The sequence below is a fragment of the Chiloscyllium plagiosum genome, unplaced genomic scaffold, assembly GCF_037043375.1.
Source record: "Chiloscyllium plagiosum isolate Xiang-an unplaced genomic scaffold, Cpla_swu_hap1 HiC_scaffold_39, whole genome shotgun sequence".
Classification (NCBI taxonomy): Eukaryota; Metazoa; Chordata; class Chondrichthyes; order Orectolobiformes; family Hemiscylliidae; genus Chiloscyllium; species Chiloscyllium plagiosum.
In genome coordinates, this window is record NW_028270177.1 from 13,210,768 (window position 1) to 13,230,091 (window position 19,324).

General features: G+C 43.6%; 1 protein-coding gene across 1 annotated transcript in view; it reads left to right on the forward strand.

Annotated features, from left to right (window-relative positions):
* The first annotated feature begins 4,322 nt into the window (after positions 1–4,322).
* The window catches only part of rhcgb (Rh family C glycoprotein b), a 41,362-nt gene continuing 26,360 nt past the window's right edge, over positions 4,323–19,324 (forward strand). Inside the window, exons 1-4 of the mRNA XM_043677255.2 lie at positions 4,323–4,790; positions 10,041–10,233; positions 14,006–14,156; positions 16,544–16,685. Of these exons, the coding sequence (XP_043533190.1) occupies positions 4,607–4,790; positions 10,041–10,233; positions 14,006–14,156; positions 16,544–16,685 (670 nt within the window). The 5' untranslated portion in view covers positions 4,323–4,606. The remainder of the gene's footprint in view (positions 4,791–10,040; positions 10,234–14,005; positions 14,157–16,543; positions 16,686–19,324) is intronic.

Sequence of the window (19,324 nt, forward strand, 5' to 3'; positions counted from 1 at the left end):
TCTATTGATTACCCGAAGGCCCATTGGAGTCTGCAGCGAGCTTCTGAAAAGCATCCCACCCACACTCCAGCCCCCCCTAACCTTACTCCCTGTAACCCTACATTCCCAAGCCTAATCCATCTAACCTCTCCCTAACCTAGACTCTCTGAGCAATTTAGGATGGCCAACCCACCTAAACATTACATATTTGAACTGTAGGAGGAAACCGGAGCACCCAAAGGAAACCCATGCAGACAAATGGAAAATGTGCGAACTCCACACTGACAGTTGTCTGAATCAAACTCGGATTCCTGGTGCTGTGAGGCAGCAATGCTAACCACTGAGCCACTGTGCTGCCCTGAATCAATATTGTGCAGCGAATGCTGAATCAGTCTGTTCATTTAGGACCTGTGTCTGGCCAGATAAGAATCTTCTGCAAAGTTAGAACTCCTACGGTATAAGAAGAAAATGTGGACTGCAGATGATGGAGATCAAAGTCAAAGAGTGTAGTGCTGGAAAGGCTGAGCCACTCAGACAGCATCCAAGGAGCTCCTCGTAGCTACAGTTTCCTACAGTCGTAGGAAATACAGCAGCCAATACATGCAGCACTGTCCTAATGACCAGATAATCAGTTCTGTGATGTTGATTGAAGAATAATTATCAGCCAGGACACTGAAGAGAACTTGAATAAAGGCAAAATACTGCAAATGATGGAGATCTGAGAATAGTGGATAAACTCAGCAGGACAGCAGCATCTGTGGAGAAAGAAACAAAGGCAACGGTTTGAGCTTGGTATGATTCTGAAGAAGTTATGCCAGATCCACAGATGCTGTCAGACCTATTGAGTGGCAAGTCACTGGGCAGTCAGAGGAATGCAGTGTAAGTGTGTGACTAACTACACCACTTGGGGCTCCTTGGATGCTGCCTGACAGGCTATGTTTTTCCAGCACCACACTTTCCTACAGTATAATTCAGGATCTAGTTGATGCTGAGGCTAGATTTGATCACTTAAGCAGATTGGAAAGGGACTAGACAGGTTTTTCACCTCTCCTGGGAAATAAAAGCCTCTGTGCATTTGGACAGCGCTAGTCACATCCAGGACCACAACCTTACAGCAGAGGTTGGTTACATCCCTGTTCTTGCCTGATTCTGCAGGGATGGAAATGGATTTTGAAGGGGAGAAAAAATTAGGTGATGGCATCTTCTTTCCCAACTTTGCCCAATGTTCTTTCAGTACTGGAAAATAAGACACCCTTCTTATTTGCTTTTTCTGACTCTGTACTAATGTGTTTGTAAACTGGACTTTTTGAATTCATTCTTTCATGGGACATGGGTTTCACTGGCTGGGCCAGCATTTGTTGTCCATCCCTAATTACCCTTGAGAAGGTTGTGATGAGCTGGTACATCAACAGTGCTGTGGGAGGGAGTTCTGTGATTTTAACCGAGCAACAGAGAAAGAAAAGTGACATAGTTCTAAATCAGTACGGTGTGTGACGAGAAGAGGAACTTGCAGGTGGCATTTTTACGTGTCCTGTTAGCTGGTAGAGACTGTGGGTTTGGAAAGTGCTGACAAAGCAAGTTGATAAGCTGCTTGACAGGTACTCAAATATGGAGATTATCTCAATGGAACATGATTTTTCATTTCCCCTCCATCCTCCACACATACTGTGTGGAGTTTACAAACTCCACAGTTTGTACAGTTTACAAACACATTAGTACAGAGTCAGCAAAAGCAAATAAGAAGGGTGTCTTATTTTCCAGTACTGAAAGAACATTGGGCAAAGTTGGGAAAGAAGATGCCATCACCTAATTTTTTTCTCCCCTTCAAAATCCATTTCCATCCCTGCAGAATCAGGCAAGAACAGGGATGTAACCAACCTCTGCTGTAAGGTGAAACCCATGTCCCATGAAGGGTTCTTACTGAGAATCCTATCTTGTGAAATATAACATCCCAAGGACTACCCTTTATGAGCTGAGCGAACTCACCATGATTAAGGAATGGGTGTTGCAATTTTCTACATCACATTGGGTAGATAGTCATTAGGCTGTCAGAGAAATGCATCACAGACCCATGACTAACCACACAGCGTGTTGTAGAAAATTTTAACTTCCACCCCTTATCACTGTGGGAAATCTCTGGGCATTCAGAGGAATGCAGTGTAACTTTATGACTAACTACACCGCTGTTGTCAGGTCTCTACAGCCCCAGTAATCTCCAAGTTGCACTTATAACTCTCAGCCTCTTACCTAAACAATATTCAATTCGCATTATGGCATTATTGGACATGGCTTTAATTGGTTTACCTGGAATGCTACTCTGTAAGTTAAAGTCTCTGGAAATATCTGAAAGATCAATTACAAATTTTACACTAAAATAAAATAATTTTACACATTCTCTCACCCAATATTGTTGCTAACAATCTGCTGGAATCTAGATTATTCATATTTTGTAAACATGTTTGTTTTAAAAATGCATGATGATTGTTCCTGGTGCAAAGACCTTTATTCTTGTCAGTCAGTGTAGCTGAAGTAATCTACAACAATAAAATGTATAAAATTGAGAATTACAGGAGTAGCATTCCAGGTAAACCATGTGCAGTCACTACTGTGTATTCTGACGCACTAACAGAAATGCCCGACACACCAAGCAGGTCAGGTAGCATTTATGACATTATTCAAAGAAAATATGCATTTGTGTAGCACCTTACGTATCCAGAGGATGCTACCCCCACAGTGCAACCACCAGTCCCCTGAAGTATTTTAAAGCAAATGAAGCACTTTATTTGAAGTTTTGTCACAGTCGTAGGAAATACAGCAGCCAATTTGCATGCAGCACTGTCCTAATGATCAGATAATCAGTTCTGTGATGTTGATTGAAGAATAATTATCAGAGAACTTGAATAAAGACAAAATGCTGCAAATGATGGAGATCTGAGAATGGTGGATAAATTCAGCAGGTCGGCAGCATCGGAGGAGACAGAAACAAAGGCAACGGTTTGAGCTTGGTATGACTCTGAAAAAGTTATGCCAGATTCAAAATGTTAATCGTTTCTTCCTCCACAGATGCTGCCAGACCTGTTGAGTTTCTCCACCATTCTTTATGCTTGTTACTGACAAGAATTTGCCTATTCTGTTCAAAGTTCCACAGTTTCTTTTAGATAAGAGGTCAGATAGACCTTCATTGGAAAGGCAGCACCCACACAACATGACATTGGGATTGGAAGCTTTGATATTTATGTTGAAGTCTTGGAGTAGGTCATGGGCCTTTGACTTTCTGATTCATACATAAATGATATTAGATTAGATTAGATTAGATTTATTGTCACATGTAACCGAAATACAGTGCAAAGTATTGTTTTGTGCATTATTCGCAAAAAGACACCAGTCCCCACTCCCATCTTGGATCTCTGATTATATTACACGAAATTACAGCAATAGCTAAGGTATTTCTGGTTCAGCAGCTCGTCTTTTCTGTTTTCTTCTCAGTGCCCAGTTGTTTGTCTAATGGTTTAGTCCCGCTCCTCATCCGATGCTCGTTCAGACAATGCTGATGGACATTGGCTGGGGTCTTGGTTAAGGCTCTTCTTCCACCACCGGTGGGGCCCAGTGTCTTACAGGCAGATGCCAGGAGGCTTTTGATTAAAACTGGCGATTCCAGCTTGCCAATTAGATCTTCTGGACAGCAAAACTCCAACGATTTATTCAATGCTTTGTCAATATGACCGCAGCTTAGGTGGAGTGTTGCCAGGCAGCCATCTTGAACAAGTACAGGCAGGTGAACACTTGATGCCTAGCACTGTGGGGAGTGTCTTTATTGCTAAGTCAAAGTGTGAATATAATTTTTGACAATTAAGCACAAATTCTGTGCTAAATCTAGCTGGGGAGGGGATTGGGATGCTGGTGGTCGGATATTGCAGTTGAGCTGCTGATATTTGGGTCAAATGTGAAGTCTCAACCCATGTACACACACGACTCATTCAGACCTGTCTTAGTAAATACTCTTGCCTGTCATTATGTCCTGTAGTAACATATACATTAAAAGATTAAAGTCGCATCTTGGAAGAGCAACAGGAGAGATCTTTTCTACACCGCCCAGGCAACCTACCCAATCCGGTTTCTGATCATCATTTTACCGTCAAACATTTTTTTTCTTCAGTGGTTGCTCATTGTCCTCAAACTAGCTGCCGCGCTTCTTACATAACAACAGTGACTAAGTCATCAGAGAGAAGTATAATTGGCTGCAGAACCCGTTGGCACGTTCACGAGGTTATCAAAGGCGCTACATAAATGCAAGTTCTTTTTTCCCGCCCCCACCCCACAAGGACCTACCCAACCAAACTGCGACTCAATAGCCAAAGTGCTTTAGGTTTGTTTTCTTTTAAATTGTGATTTGTTTTTGAATTCATCAATTTTCTGAGTGGCAAATAAAGCACTTTGGGTCAGCCAGTCGGATTTAATTCTTTTGATGGAATGCAACTACAGTCTCCGCCTCCCTCTTCAGAAACTTTAAATTTGCTGGGACCGTGAGTAGTTCTTCTCAAACCACCAGCACCCCCTCATATTGCAGGCTGCACCCCACGGTCTCCCCAAGCTGCTCCTTGGTTTACTCTACCTGGTCATTGAAAGAATGAAGGACACATTGATGCGATGGAAGTTGCCCATAATCTGCTTCATCTGGCAGCTAGCAATGATTATCCTCTTCGGGGTCTTCATTCGATACGACGAGGAAGCCAACGCTCATTGGAATGCCATCAGAAGAATTCGGAATATCACCAGCGCGTTGGAAAACGATTTCTACTTCAGGTACCCCAGTAAGTACAGTGTCATTCTTAGACTTGACCGCTCTCCCTTAACTGGTCCATTCAGTCTCCAACTCAGGTCTAGATACCCTCGTCCACTTTGTTATTAATCCATTGTCTATCTTCACCTCCCAGAAATAGAGTTTGAACAATTCAATAAAAATATGCAACTGCTGGAGAGGGAATCGAGACAAGGAAATGCCCCAGGTGTACCTCTTACATCCATGGTAAACTCTCCATTTGAGAATGCTGGAGAAACTCGGCAGGTCTGGCTGCATCTACGGAGAGACAAACGTTTCGAGTCTGGTCTGACTGCTCTTCCGAACAATTTCTCCAGCATTATCTGTTTGTTTCAGGTTTCCAGCATCTGCATTATCTTGACTTTGTCTCTATTTGTAATATTACACCACAGCAGAGCAGGGAGTTACCAGGCTCTGTCCTTGGATTGTAGTCAAGGCACTGTTTGATGGTTTGAATTTCTATAATTAGGTTCAGAGCCACAGGCAAGAGAAGGAGAAATCTCAGCATGCTCTCTAATCTTGATGGTTCAAATGGACCTGTTGTCGAATTGCAGTCTTAGCTATCTGCATTTCTGTCCAGTTTAATTTTGTGTATATTTTAATGTTATGTTTTGATGCTCATTGAGTGGCTTCTATGATTTGGTTTCTGATATATTTTCTCCTTAAGGTTGCCAGAGGTTTAAGGTGAGGAGTAAGTGGTTTAGAGGAGATCTGATGTAAAGGTAGATAGGTGGAACATGTCACCTGAGAGGGTGGTGGAGGCAGATACTCTCACAGCATTTAAGAAGGTTCTGGATGGGTACTTAAAGTGCAAGGACATAACAGGCTATTGGAGCTGAAAATGTGTTGCTGGAAAAGCGCAGCAGGTCAGGCAGCATCCAGGGAACAGGAGAATCGACGTTTCGGGCATAAGCCCTTCTTCAGGAATGAGGAAAGTTTGTCCAGCAGGCTAAGATAAAAGGTAGGGAGGAGGGACTTGGGGGAGGGGCGTCGGAAATGTGATAGGTGGAAAGAGGTCAAGGTGAGGGTGATAGGTCAGACTGGGGTGGGGGCGGAGAGGTCGGGAAGAAGATTGCAGGTTAGGAAGGCGGTGCTGAATTCGATGGATTAGACTGAGACAAGGTGGGGGGGAGGGGAAATGAGGAAACTGGTGAAATCCGAGTTCATCCCTTGTGGTTGGAGGGTTCCTAGGCGGAAGGTGAGGCGCTCTTCCTCCAACCGTCGTGTTGTTGTGGTCTGGTGATGGACCTGCAAAGACCTGCATATCCTTGGTGGAGTGGGAGGGGGAATTGAAATGTTGAGCCACAGGGTGGTTGGGTTGGTTGGTCCGGGTGTCCCAGAGGTGTTCTCTGAAACGCTCCGCAAGTAGCCGGCCTTTCTCCCCAATATAGAGGAGGCCACATCGGGTGCAGAGGATGCAATAGATGATGTGTGTGGAGGTGCAGGTGAATCTGTGGCGGATATGGAAGTTTCCTTTGGGGCCTTGGAGGGAGGTGAGGGGGGAGGTGTGGGCGCAAGTCTTGCACCTCCTGCGGTTGCAGGGGAAGGTGCCGGGAGTGGAGGTTGGGTTGGTGGGGGGTGTGGACCTGACGAGGGAGTCACGGAGGGAGTGGTCTTTACGGAATGCTGATAGGGGAGGGGAGGGAAATATATCCTTGGTGGTGGGGTCCGTTTGGAGGTGGCGGAAATGACGGCGGATGATGCGCTGAACATGGAGATTGGTGGGGTGGTAGGTGAGGACCAGTGGGGTTCTGTCCTGGTGGCGGTTGGAGGGGCGGGGCTCAAGGGCAGAGGAGCGGGAAGTGGAAGAGATGCGGTGGAGGGCATCGTCGACCACGTTGGGGGGGAAATTGCGGTCCTTGAAGAAGGAGGCCATTTGGGTTGTGCGTTTTTGGAACTGGTCCTCCTGGGAGCAGATGCGGCGGAGTCGAAGGAATTGGGAGAATGGGATGGCGTTTTTACAGGGGGCAGGATGGGAGGAGGTGTAGTCCAGGTAGCTGTGGGAGTCGGTCGGTTTGTAGTAGATGTCCGTGTTGATTCGGTCGCCTGAGATAGAAATAGAAAGGTCGAGGAAGGGGAGGGAGGAATCTGAAACTGTCCAGGTGAATTTGAGGTCGGGGTGGAAGGTGTTGGTGAAGTGGATGAACTGTTCAACCTCCTCGTGGCCGCATCTGCTCCCAGGAGGACCAGTTCCAAAAACGCACAACCCAGATGGCCTCCTTCTTCAAGGACCGCAATTTCCCCCCCAACGTGGTCGACGATGCCCTCCACCGCATCTCTTCCACTTCCCGCTCCTCCGCCCTTGAGCCCCGCCCCTCCAACCGCCACCAGGACAGAACCCCACTGGTCCTCACCTACCACCCCACCAATCTCCATGTTCAGCGCATCATCCGCCGTCATTTCCGCCACCTCCAAACGGACCCCACCACCAAGGATATATTTCCCTCCCCTCCCCTATCAGCATTCCGTAAAGACCACTCCCTCCGTGACTCCCTCGTCAGGTCCACACCCCCCACCAACCCAACCTCCACTCCCGGCACCTTCCCCTGCAACCGCAGGAGGTGCAAGACTTGCGCCCACACCTCCCCCCTCACCTCCCTCCAAGGCCCCAAAGGAAACTTCCATATCCGCCACAGATTCACCTGCACCTCCACACACATCATCTATTGCATCCTCTGCACCCGATGTGGCCTCCTCTATACTGGGGAGACAGGCCGGCTACTTGCGGAGCGTTTCAGAGAACACCTCTGGGACACCCGGTCCAACCAACCCAACCACCCTGTGGCTCAACATTTCAATTCTTCCTCCCACTCCACCAAGGATATGCAGGTCTTTGGACTCCTCCATCGCCAGACCACAACAAAATGACGGTTGAAGGAAGAGCGCCTCATCTTCCGCCTAGGAACCCTCCAACCACAAGGGATGAACTCGGATTTCACCAGTTTCCTCATTTCCCCTCCCCCCACCTTGTCTCAGTCTAATCCATCGAATTCAGCACCGCCTTCCTAACCTGCAATCTTCTTCCCGACCTCTCCGCCCCCACCCCAGTCTGACCTATCACCCTCACCTTGACCTCTTTCCACCTATCACATTTCCGACGCCCCTCCCCCAAGTCCCTCCTCCCTACCTTTTGTCTTAGCCTGCTGGGCAAACTTTCCTCATTCCTGAAGAAGGGCTTATGCCCGAAACGTCGATTCTCCTGTTTCCTGGATGCTACCTGACCTGCTGCGCTTTTCCAGCAACACATTTTCAGCTCTGATCTCCAGCATCTGCAGACCTCACTTTCTCCATAATAGGCTATTGACCAAGTGCAGATAAATGGGATTAGAGTTTTTGGGTTGGCATTGACATGGTGGGCTGAAGGGCCTGTTTCTCTGACACACAGGAGAGATTTGAACACAAAGGAGAAAATGAGGACTGCAGATGCTGGAGAATCAGAGTCGAAAAGTGTGGTGCTGGAAAAGTACAGCGGGTTGGACAGCATCCAAGGAGCAGGAGAGTCGATGTTTCAGGCTTTAATGGCTTATGCCTGAAACGTCTTCTGCTCCTCGGATGCTGCCTGACCTGCTGTGCTTTTCCAGCGCCACACTTTTTGAATTTGAACACAAAAGATTTGATTTGGAATCTGAGAGACTGGGAGGGCACTGTGGAAATGAGTACTGAGGGAGAGAAACTTGGTGGTGAGCGGGATATGGTAGGCAACAGTTTTAATGAACTGATGCAGGGTGAAAGATGGGATTTGGACCAAGGCAGCATTAGAATAGTGGACCCTGAAGGTGCTACAGGCACATTTGAAGAATTTGACTGTAAAAGTGCTAAAACATGGGGGTTCTGTGGAAGTGGAAGCAGGGCAGACATTGTTCTGAAAGATTTGGGATATCAGAGAGGGACAGAGACTCCATAGCAAAGGCAAGAATGCACACTAAAACACCATTGAATGCTCTGAGTACAAGGCAGGACATGACATGAGGAAGGCAGAGCAGGGTCAAAGGCAAAAAGCATCACTGAGTAAAGGAAATAGCAAGATACACTGAGAAAGAATATGACAGAGAAAGGCAATGTCAGGAAGAAACAGTCCAGGGACTGCAAGAAGCATCACCAAATGTACACCCTTAAAAAGAAATCAAGGCAAGAAGGGGAGGCGGGGGGGAAACAGTGTAACAGAAAATGCCACAGAATGTTAGTGTTCATAATGGGATAGACAAAATGACAAGGAGAGGAGGGAGAAATGGGAGAAAGAGCAAGGTACAGATAACGTAGAGGGAGCATTAGAGAAAGAGTGAGGCTGTCTGAGAGAGTGATATCAATAGACAATTGGATAGAAGGAGAGAGTGAAAGTAAGAGATCAGAACATAGTGGAATTGTTTTTAGCAACTGTTAAACTTGCTTTAAATCACAGCAATCAAGCAATTCCATTTTGGAATATGACCTAAGACTTTGCTGTGGTTTGAACAAGTTGTGTTTTGGAACAAATTCTGCTTTGGAAGATCAGTGAGATGGTCCATGTCTTTTTCTAAAGTAGGAAATTGTGTCTGCCACCATTCGTTTAATTTGCTTCAACACACCTTTATAGCTGACCCGATCACATTTTCTGTTCCAACCCATTTAATCACTTGAGGCAATGGTCCGTTAAATTACTTCCTCATCCTGAACTCTAATCAAAGATCTGACAAATTGATGCATGTCTGAAGGGTCAGCATGACTCAGCATAATGCTCTCAACTTGGAGGGTGCTCTTGTGTTGCAGTGGTAGTGTCCCTACATCTGAGCCAGGAGACCAAGCTTTAAATCCCACCTGCTTCAGACCTGTCATAGTATTTCTGAACAGGTTAATTAGGAAATAGCTGCTCTCAGATTGAAATTGGACAACTTAAACACTCCTGACCTCAGATGTTAGCATATGATCTTAGTAGACTTTCTTTTGGATGAAATATTAATTCATGGCCCAGTCTGCCTTCTCAGATGGATATCAGAGATGCCAAGCTAACATTCAAAGTGAAATGAGTTCCCCATGGTGTCCAGGCTCAGCTTTATCCCTCCACTGTCATCACATGCTCTCTGTGAGATCTTGCTGCATGTAAGTTAGCTGCCCTTCAATCTGTAAAGATGATGTGAAGATATTTCTTTTGCCATCAGCATTATACAGCTGCAGACAGTGATCATTTTCTGAAGTTGGGGGTGGGGGTGGAGCTTTATAAAGAGCTTGAATTGGAATTCAGATCATTCCTTTGCTTTGATTTCAGGTTTCCAAGATGTCCACGTGATGATTTTTGTGGGATTCGGGTTCCTGATGACCTTCCTGAAGAGATACGGATTTGGAAGTGTTGGATTCAACTTCCTCATTGCTTCATTCAGCATCCAATGGGCTCTGCTGATGCAGGGCTGGTTTCACTCCTTAGACTTTAGCGATGGGAAAATCAAAATTGGTGTGGAAAGGTAAGTGATGAAAGCTGATCGCCAGGCAGGCAACTATGAGCTTGAAGTTTTTGAGAAAGATGGTCAAGAGTGTGGTCTGTAAATGCATAGAAAAATATAGACAGGGCCCAAAAAATGCCAGCTTCAGTTTCTGTGTCCCAAGTTTTGATCCAGGAGTCTGGATCCAAAGTGAAAACAGGAATGTCAATGAGCAAATTAAATAAAAGACTGTGACCAATTAAATAATGATCCATATTCCTGTCTGGATCAGACATGAGCCTGTGCTGTGCAAAAGTGATTATCATTGTGTCTGTTTTAACCCATAAATTGGAAGCAATGATTTAGACCCTGGTCACATCACAGTTGGGAAACTAATGGGGAGAAATGATTTGCTGCTGATGTGGGAAAAGAAGCCAAAATTTGAAATCAGTGTTATCAATAGAAAAAGTAAAAATCCTCAATTAATATTTAATTGGAAGTATTCAGAACCTAAGTTGAGTATGTACTTAACCAAAAAAAACCCAAAGTACTGTGGATGCTGGAAATCCAGAAACAAAAGCATAAGCTGCTGGAGAAACTCAGCAAGTCGAGCAACATTTCAGTGGACCTGAAATGTCAACTCTGCTTTCTCTCCAGAGATGCTCAGATCTGCTGAGTTTTTCCAACAACTTATGCTTTTGTTTTTGTGCATGTACTTGGCAGTTTGTTATCCAGAGAGCAGAGTAAGAAGGAGTTTGATGACTTTAGCAACTCTTAGTGATGGTCTTGAGGTGCAATTGAAGTGTCCACATCTATGAGCCAGTGTTCAAGCCCCACCAGCTCCAGAGGTGTGAGTATCAACATTTCTGAAGATGTTAATTAGAAAATATCTGTGTTTGAATGGGCAACCTGGTTTTCCAGACAGGAACAATGTCATATTTTTCCATCCAGCAGAGGGCAAGGCAGCCCTCCATCAAACAGTAATTCCATTGACCATATCAGAGATAGACTGCAGCATCTTACAAGCTGTAGTTTTTATTCCGTGAGTTCAAATGTAGTGTTTCTGAAATTCACCTCAGCTGACAATCAGTTGTCCTCCTGCTATTTTACAGATCAGATTGGCTGATCTAAAATAAAAAAATTCTCCTCTTTGCATTTGACATAGGCATGTGTTACCCATCCATCATTCCCCTTGAATTAAGTGACTCTGATGCAATTTAGGAGTCAGTGACGTTATTATGGACCTACAGTGTAGACAAAGAAAGGATGGCAGATTTCCTTCCCTAACCGGCATTAATTCACCTTTACTGCGACCAGTGATGTATTCCCCATTTATAAAGGCGCCAAAGATGGAGAGGCCCATTGGACTATTCTCTCATTAGAGAGAGATGACTAGTGGTGAGGTGTGTAAGCTGAGGGTCACCACTTCTCAAGCAAGGGATGAGATTGAGAAGGCATAACTTTCACATGACCTTAGCTGGTGTGGGTTGGTTTGCTCAGTTGGCTGAATGACTAGTTTACAATTCAGAGTGATATCAACAGCATAAGTTCAATTTCCACACTGACTGAGGTTACCACAACAGACTGTAATTCTCAATCACACCCCTTACATGAAGTATGGTGATTCTCAGGTTAAATCACCATCAGCTGTCTCTCTCTCTCTCTAATGCGACCACCTGTGAATTTTTATCTGTATTCCCAGATTATTGTTGAAATTTAATTTTCACCACCTACCAAAGTGTGATTTGACCTGGTGCCAAAGCATTAGCTTGGATCTCAAGATTTCTAGTTTTGTAACCTTATAATTTATATCTCCATTGTCCATTTAGGTTCCTCATCCCAAGTGGTGTGTGGTTTGTCAGCTGGCTTAGTAAGCCACTCAGTTCATGGGCAATGAGAGATGTGCAACAAATTCTGGCCTTGCCAATGATGGTCATGTCGCCTTGAAATAATTTTTTTAAAATCAGTCCCCTATGTATGCAGTAGTCATTTCTAGACTACAGTTCTCTGTAACACTTTGCAGATGACCTTTTGCAGCTTTGCAGAGGCTGGTTTGAAGGTGAGACTAATTCCTGCCCATGTTCAATTCAAGAGATTTCCCGTTAAAACTAAACTGCTTTCTATCAACACCCATTTTATGATGGAATGAAGTGAGGGAGTGGTTGTGTGAGCATTGAAAATTTCCTTGTAGGATCCAAATTCAACCACTAGGCGGAGACAGCACCCAAGATTCCATTCACCGATTCCTCTCTGAAAGACTGGTGGTTTTCATTTATATTCGCACTCCAGAATAAGATCACCCAAATTATTACACACAACATTTTTGAATTTGGAAACCACAAATGGTGTCCATGAACCACACAAAGGATGGATGGCCATCAAGTCATTGTGAATTTAGACAGCCACTTCTCAAACTAGTAGCTCAAGGTGCCTCAAGAACTGCACTGCCATTGGTGAATGACTATTGGGAAGTGCTGGGCAGGTTATAGAGATGCTGCGTTTTGGCGTTGGTGATAAAAGTCCATGTATTATGGCTGGCTGATTTTGGTTTTGGTTTCTGCATTTAAAGAAAGCACTCCTAAGGTATAGCAGGCAAGTTCTTGATCCCTGCTGACTTCACAGTTGGCCAAAGAGTGGCTGCAGTAGATGCTGGACCAGTCTATTAGAAATAGAACTTCTGCTACTCTGTGACTTAGCCCAGGCTGGAAACATGAATTCAGAGGTTTATTTTACAGTTGTTCCATGATTTTATTATTTTCAGCAAAATAAGATGCAGTCACTATCTATAAAGCTATATCTGCATTGTATGCGGTTTGTCTCTGTATGGACTCCACTCAATTTCACTGTATACTGTTAGATTACATTGCATGCTGCCCTCTGCTCTTTCTGATTTTGGAAATCTAAAGCATTACTGAGGCCCATGACAGAGCTTGTATGAAGCAGAGAGAAAGATAAGTAACAAGGAAAATAAATCAGAAATGTGGAAGGAGTGATGGATTGAAAGAGAAAGAGAGAGAGAGAGAGAGACAGATGAACAAAGAGACAGTCTTTACTCTGTGGGTCTGGCAGTATCTGTGGAGAGAGAAACAAAATTAACATTCTGAAGAAGGGCCACTGGACTCAAAACACGAATTCTGTTTCTATTCCACAGATTCTGCCAGATCTATTGAGGTTCTTCAGCAATTTCTGGTTATTGTTTCAGATTTCCAGCATCCACAATTCTTTGTTTCATTTCATTAGTTTCCAGAATTCTGTTTTCCTGGAGAGGACTGGAGGCAGGGTCATTGAATATTGGGGTGGGCAGGAAAGAGGAGTTGAGGTTACAATCTGCTATGATCTTCACTCATGCACGTAATTCATGTGTTCATATTGAGGGAAAACTGTAAACTGAGAGAAATGGAAAGACAGTGTAAGAGACAGAAAGCAGAAGCTACAGATAGAAAGCCAGAGTGAAATGATGAGTTAGAAAGGAGACCAAGGGAGCTGTTCGGCAGAAAGGGAAAGAGATTGACCAAACTAAAGTGGGCAGCAATGTTGAAGGTTGGAAATAATTGTTGGTGATGTACGTGTTTGTCAAATTCAATTCTCAACCTGCTTTACTGGTAACAATCCAGACTTTATTAAGAGATATAGCAGAAAGAGGATTTTGAGGCAATCGTGTTAAATATTCATTCAATAGCTTCTGCAATCTCTGGTTCTTGGATGCAGAGGCTTGGCCTGTGGCCATTGATAAAACATGGTGAATAGTTTACCCTGTCCCAATACAGCCCTGATGTATCTGTGCCTTCACGCTATCTTGTTCTCTCTTTCCCAGTCTGATAAATGCTGATTTCTCTGCTGCCTCAGTGGCAATCGCATTTGGAGCTGTTATTGGAAAAGTGAGTCCAGTCCAACTGCTGATCATGTCACTGTTTCAAGTAACTCTGTATGCAGTGAACGAATTTATCATCCTGACCGTTTTAGGGGTGAGTTATCTTACCTTATAATTTTCTGTTTTGTTTTCATTCATTCGTGGGATGTTGGCATCACTGTGCAGACTAGCATGCATTGCTCATCCCTAATTGCACAGAGGACTGTTTAGAGTCAACCACATTGTGGGTCTGGAGTTACATGTAGGCCAGGACATGAGTGAACCAGATGGGTTTTTCCTGACAACAAACAGCAGTTTCATGGTCGTCATTAGATAGTTAAATCCAGATTTTAATTTTTATTGAATTCAAATTGCACCATGGTGGGATTCCAACCCGGGTCCCAGGAAAATTACCTTAATCTCTGGATTAATATTTTGGACTGATTATCTTTTAATTAATTATCTAGGCCATCACTTACCCTTGTCTTTCCTGTCACAAGTGACACTGCAGGAACCAATTGAAGATTTTGATCACAGAGTATGAGAAATGTTGGAACATGTAACAATTGTTAGGGGAAATCAGCTGTCTGCCAGACTGGCTCTAAGGACCAAGCATTGCCCTCAATCTCATCTGTCTCTAGAAACCCATTTCATTGAATGTGATTCATCACAGCATTGGCTCTGCCCAATTTCATTGTACATAGTTCGATTACATTGCATGCTGCTCTTTGCTCATTTTGTACCTGGGACATCTGCGGTGTCTGCTTCAGTGTCCTTCTGCGGTATTGATTGCACAAATTCTATTTGCAGAGTTTCCTAGCTTTGGGTCAGCCAATATGTTTATTTAAGGCTACAATTAGGTCTCATTAAGAAAACTCACCCACATTTTGCAGCCCATCCCACCTTACTGGCAAATGTGGAGGTAGCCTTTCTATGTGGAAAGGGGTCACTAAACTCAGAGGCTCCATCCCCCAAAGAGAGAGGGCTACCAACAGCAAAGGCTGTCCCAAAATCTGCTGCTGGAGGGGCTTTCCCTCTCTTCTGAAGGGCCTGATTCCTAATGAAATTTATTTATTCTCACCGCCTCCAAGGGGGTCTGGGTTTTGAAGGGCCCTCACATTCTCCAATCTATCTCAGGTGCCACCTCACTCTTGTTGGGACTGTTGAGCTCCCTGTGATTTGGTCAGCAGCATTGGGAACCTACCTAGTGCTCTTAACTATTCAGTGAACATTGAGGTGGCGAACTAGGCGTATTCTTCCAGTAAACCTGCTCTCCAGGTCTGCTCCCTCCAGGGGGGCCAGCATTGGATCAGATGCTGGGATCCCAAAACCTACAAGGAAGTCCAGCCTAATTATTTTTCAATTGGCATATTTCTTTGAAAATCCCTTCTCCCTAGTTGCTCGATTTGTAACTTGTGTCTACTGGTCTTTCAGCTCTTCATCGAAAGGAACAAAAAAACCCTGGTTTTCCTAAAGACCTATTTTCTGAATGAAATACCTAGAAACTAATGACAAGAAAGGTACAAGATGGACCTTTAATCCTCGTCTTCAAATTTATTGCAATTTTTGTCTAGTGTAGCTGTGCTTTTCCCTCTCATGCTCTCCAACATTAGGCTTTCCCTTGTACTACTAAACCATTGGTGGCATAGTCCCTAAGCTCTAGAATTTCAGCATCAAATCCTAAAGCTCAAAGAGCAATGTTGTTTTGTACTCATATGTTTATCTGACTGTTTTGGACTCAAACTCCTAAGTCTTAAACTCATTCTGTGAATCCTGTTTGAATCCAAATTGAACTTTACAGTTCACGTCTGACCAGTCATTGATGTTGCTACCTCTCATTTCTGATAGATTGACCTCTCATGTTCCTACTTCTCTTTACTGCTATTAAAACCCTCATCAGCATTTTCATAGAATCATACAACCCCGAGAATGTGAAAGCAGGCCATTCAGCCCATCGAATCCACACAAACCCTCCGAAGAGCATCCAAACCCTGCCCCCCATCGTATCCTTGCATTTTCCATGAGTGAGGCACCTGGGTCTGCACATCTCTGAACAATATGGGATCATTTAGCTTGACCAATCCACCCTGACCTGCAAATTTGTGGACTGTGGGAGGAAACTGGAGCACCTGGCAGAAACCCATGCAGACATGGTGAGAATGTGCCAGCTCCACATAGATAGTTGCCCGATGGGGAAATCGAACCTCCCTGGCACTGAGGCAGTAGTGCTAACCACTGAGCCACCTTCATGGCTCATTCCTGTAGTGTCCTTTTCACGGTAGTCAATTGAGATACCTGCAGCCTATTTTCAGCCCCACCCTATACAAATGCCTGTTAGTGTTGCACACATTTTGGATTTGATCTCTTAAGGAGATATAGAGTGATGGCTCTTGTTCTAGTTAAGATCCAAACTTTTGGGAAACTGAGGAGAAGAAGCTTTCCCATAAGTCAATAAACAACAAACACTTAACACGGAGTTCCTCAAATCTCTTTCTCTCCAAGGCTAAAGATGCTGGTGGTGCAATGGTTATCCATGTTTTTGGTGCTTATTTTGGACTGACAATCACACGTATCCTATACAGGACAAATTTGGATCAAACGAAGAATGAATCAGTTTACCACTCTGACCTCTTCGCCATGATTGGTGAGTGTTTTGTCCTTTTAGTCTTGAGAATGCTAGCTGTCAGTTCTTGGCTCATCACCAAATCTACAAAGAGGAGTCTGGTGGAGCAGTTCTGTCTGGTTGAGTTTTTAAAAGCGTTAATTCATCGTAGGTGAAGGGAGGGATAACTTACTGCACAGTTCTGAGGCACAGAAAGAGGACTTCAATAGTTTCCTCATTTCCCCTTCCTCACCTCATCCCAGTTCCAAACTTCCAGCTCAGCACTGTCCCCATGACTTGTCCTACCTGCCTATCTTCTTTTCCACCTATCCACTCCACCCTCTCCTCCCTCATCTATCACCTTCATCCCCTCCCTCACTCACCTATTGTACTCTATGCTACTTTCTCCCCACCCCCACTCTCCTCTCATTTATCTCTCCACCCTTCAGGCACTCTGCCCTATTCCTGATGAAGAACTTTTGCCTGAAACGTTGATTTTACTGCTCCTTGGATGCTGCCTGAACTGCTGTGCTTTTCCAGCACCTCTAATCCAGAATCTGGTTTCCAGCATCTGCAGTCATTGTTTTTACCTATGGTGAGTTTATTGCAGGGAGGTATTGCAGAGAAAAGCAAATGTTTGTACTTGTTTGCTGTGGATAATCTGTTCTTGCTCATTAATTGTCTTTAGTTATTAGCCATCCAGGGGTAAAGGTTTAATCACTGTATCCTCGCAATTTCTCTGTGAGCCTCCCACTAAGATATGAAGCAACAACCCTTGGAAGATTCCTAAACGTTTAGAAAAACTGAAAGCCATAACTTTCTGGATCAAATATCAGTGACCAAGCCACTGCTTCAATGTGACTGAATTAATAAAATATTTTTAGTAATGATGGACTTCAGGATTACATCCCCTAATTCTTTTCGCTTTGCTAAGTGAAGCCCCAATTGTTTCTTGTGAAGCATTCAACAAGGCATAGTTATAGTGTATCAGGAATCTGTTGTAACATAATTTGCAGCTATGTTCAATTTTCCACCAGTTTTTTTTCTTATGTGGGGCATCGATCCTGCAGGTAAGGTTAACATCTGATGCCCATTTCAGAGGACATCTGAGAGATAACCAGATTCCTGTGGACCATGTAGACCAGACATGTTGTCACATGTAGACCAGACCAGGTAAGAATGGCATGTTTATTTCACTTAGTAAACCAGTTAGGTTTTCCCTGGCAGTGAAAGATTGTTCTTTGGTCACTGAGATTAATTTTCAATTCCAGAGCTATTAGTTGAATGTAATTTTCACCAGCTGCTGTGGTAGGAAATGAACCAGTGTCCACAGAGTAATAGCCTGGCTTCAGGATTACTAGTCTAGAGACATTACTACAATGCCACCGTAACTCCCTCCAAGTTATTGGTAATGTATTTTATGAAGTATTTCCAACAGAGAAACAGACCATTCAGCTCAACAGCTCCATGACAGAGTTTGTGTTCCATCAGAATCCTCTCATGCAGCACTCCCCATCACTTCTCCATCTATCTCCATCATCATACCTTCCTATTATTTTCTCCCTCATGTGTTTGTTTATATTTTCTTTTAAATCGTTAGGACTCGGAAGAAGGAGTAGGTCACTCCGTCCTTTGAGCCTATTAAACAGGTCATTAAATCATCTATGTTATTATCATGTAGTTGTGAGTTCCACATTCTAATCCAAACATAAAACTTCCCTGAATCTCATTCCAACTTTTAAGACATGATTGCCAGCGCATTGTTCGCTTTTTATGTTATGAGTAAATTGTGTTTTGTTTTGAATGACTTATGCATTTTTAGCTCCGGATCCTTCTGTTCCTTCACCCCATTTAGTTTTCAAGGAGCATGGGACCTTCTTATTCTTTGTACAAGAAGGTAGCTAAAGGGGGTAAAGTCAGAAATGCCAAAAATGTAATAACCTGGATTTTGCCATCAGTGGTGAAAAGACTGCACATACTGCTGACCTTAAAGAAAGTTTCCTAAAGCGATTCTTATGATCGCCAGGGTGTGGTTTTCCACTAAATGCAACTTAATTTTATTCTGCTGTCAAGTCAAGGGAATCCAGGTGTTCATCAATATGATATTGTCAAACAGGTTAAGCAGTCTTTTCACATGTACCACACCAAAGCATATGAATAATTAATTATATTTCACTTGCTATAAAATGTGTTCTGAGTAATATGAATATTTGAGTATTAGAAACTGAAGCATCATAAATGAACAAAATAACCTTAGAATTTTACACAGAATAAAAGATGTAAAATTAGTTTTTCAGGGCCAATGAGTTTCTTCAACAGTAGTTATAACTTGAAACGCTGTTATCAGTACTTTGCTTTATTTACCAGAACAGAACTCTTTGGAGGTTTTTAACAGTGAAGTTATTGTGTAAGAGGAGTATTTCTTGTAAGTTCTGTGATTTCTAATTGTTTGCAGTCAGCTGGAAATCAGCAGTTTCTAGATTTTCACATTTAACTGTGCTTTTCGGGACTCCATGCATTACTATCGGTTTTGGAGCAGTAATGATGACAAATATTGACACTTTCATTGTACCTTCTACTGCAACTTCCTCACTTACATCGTGGTGAATTTAAGGACTTTCAAAGAGAAAGGGGAACTCCAATAAGGCAGAATATATGTTCAGGAAGCCCATACTTCAATA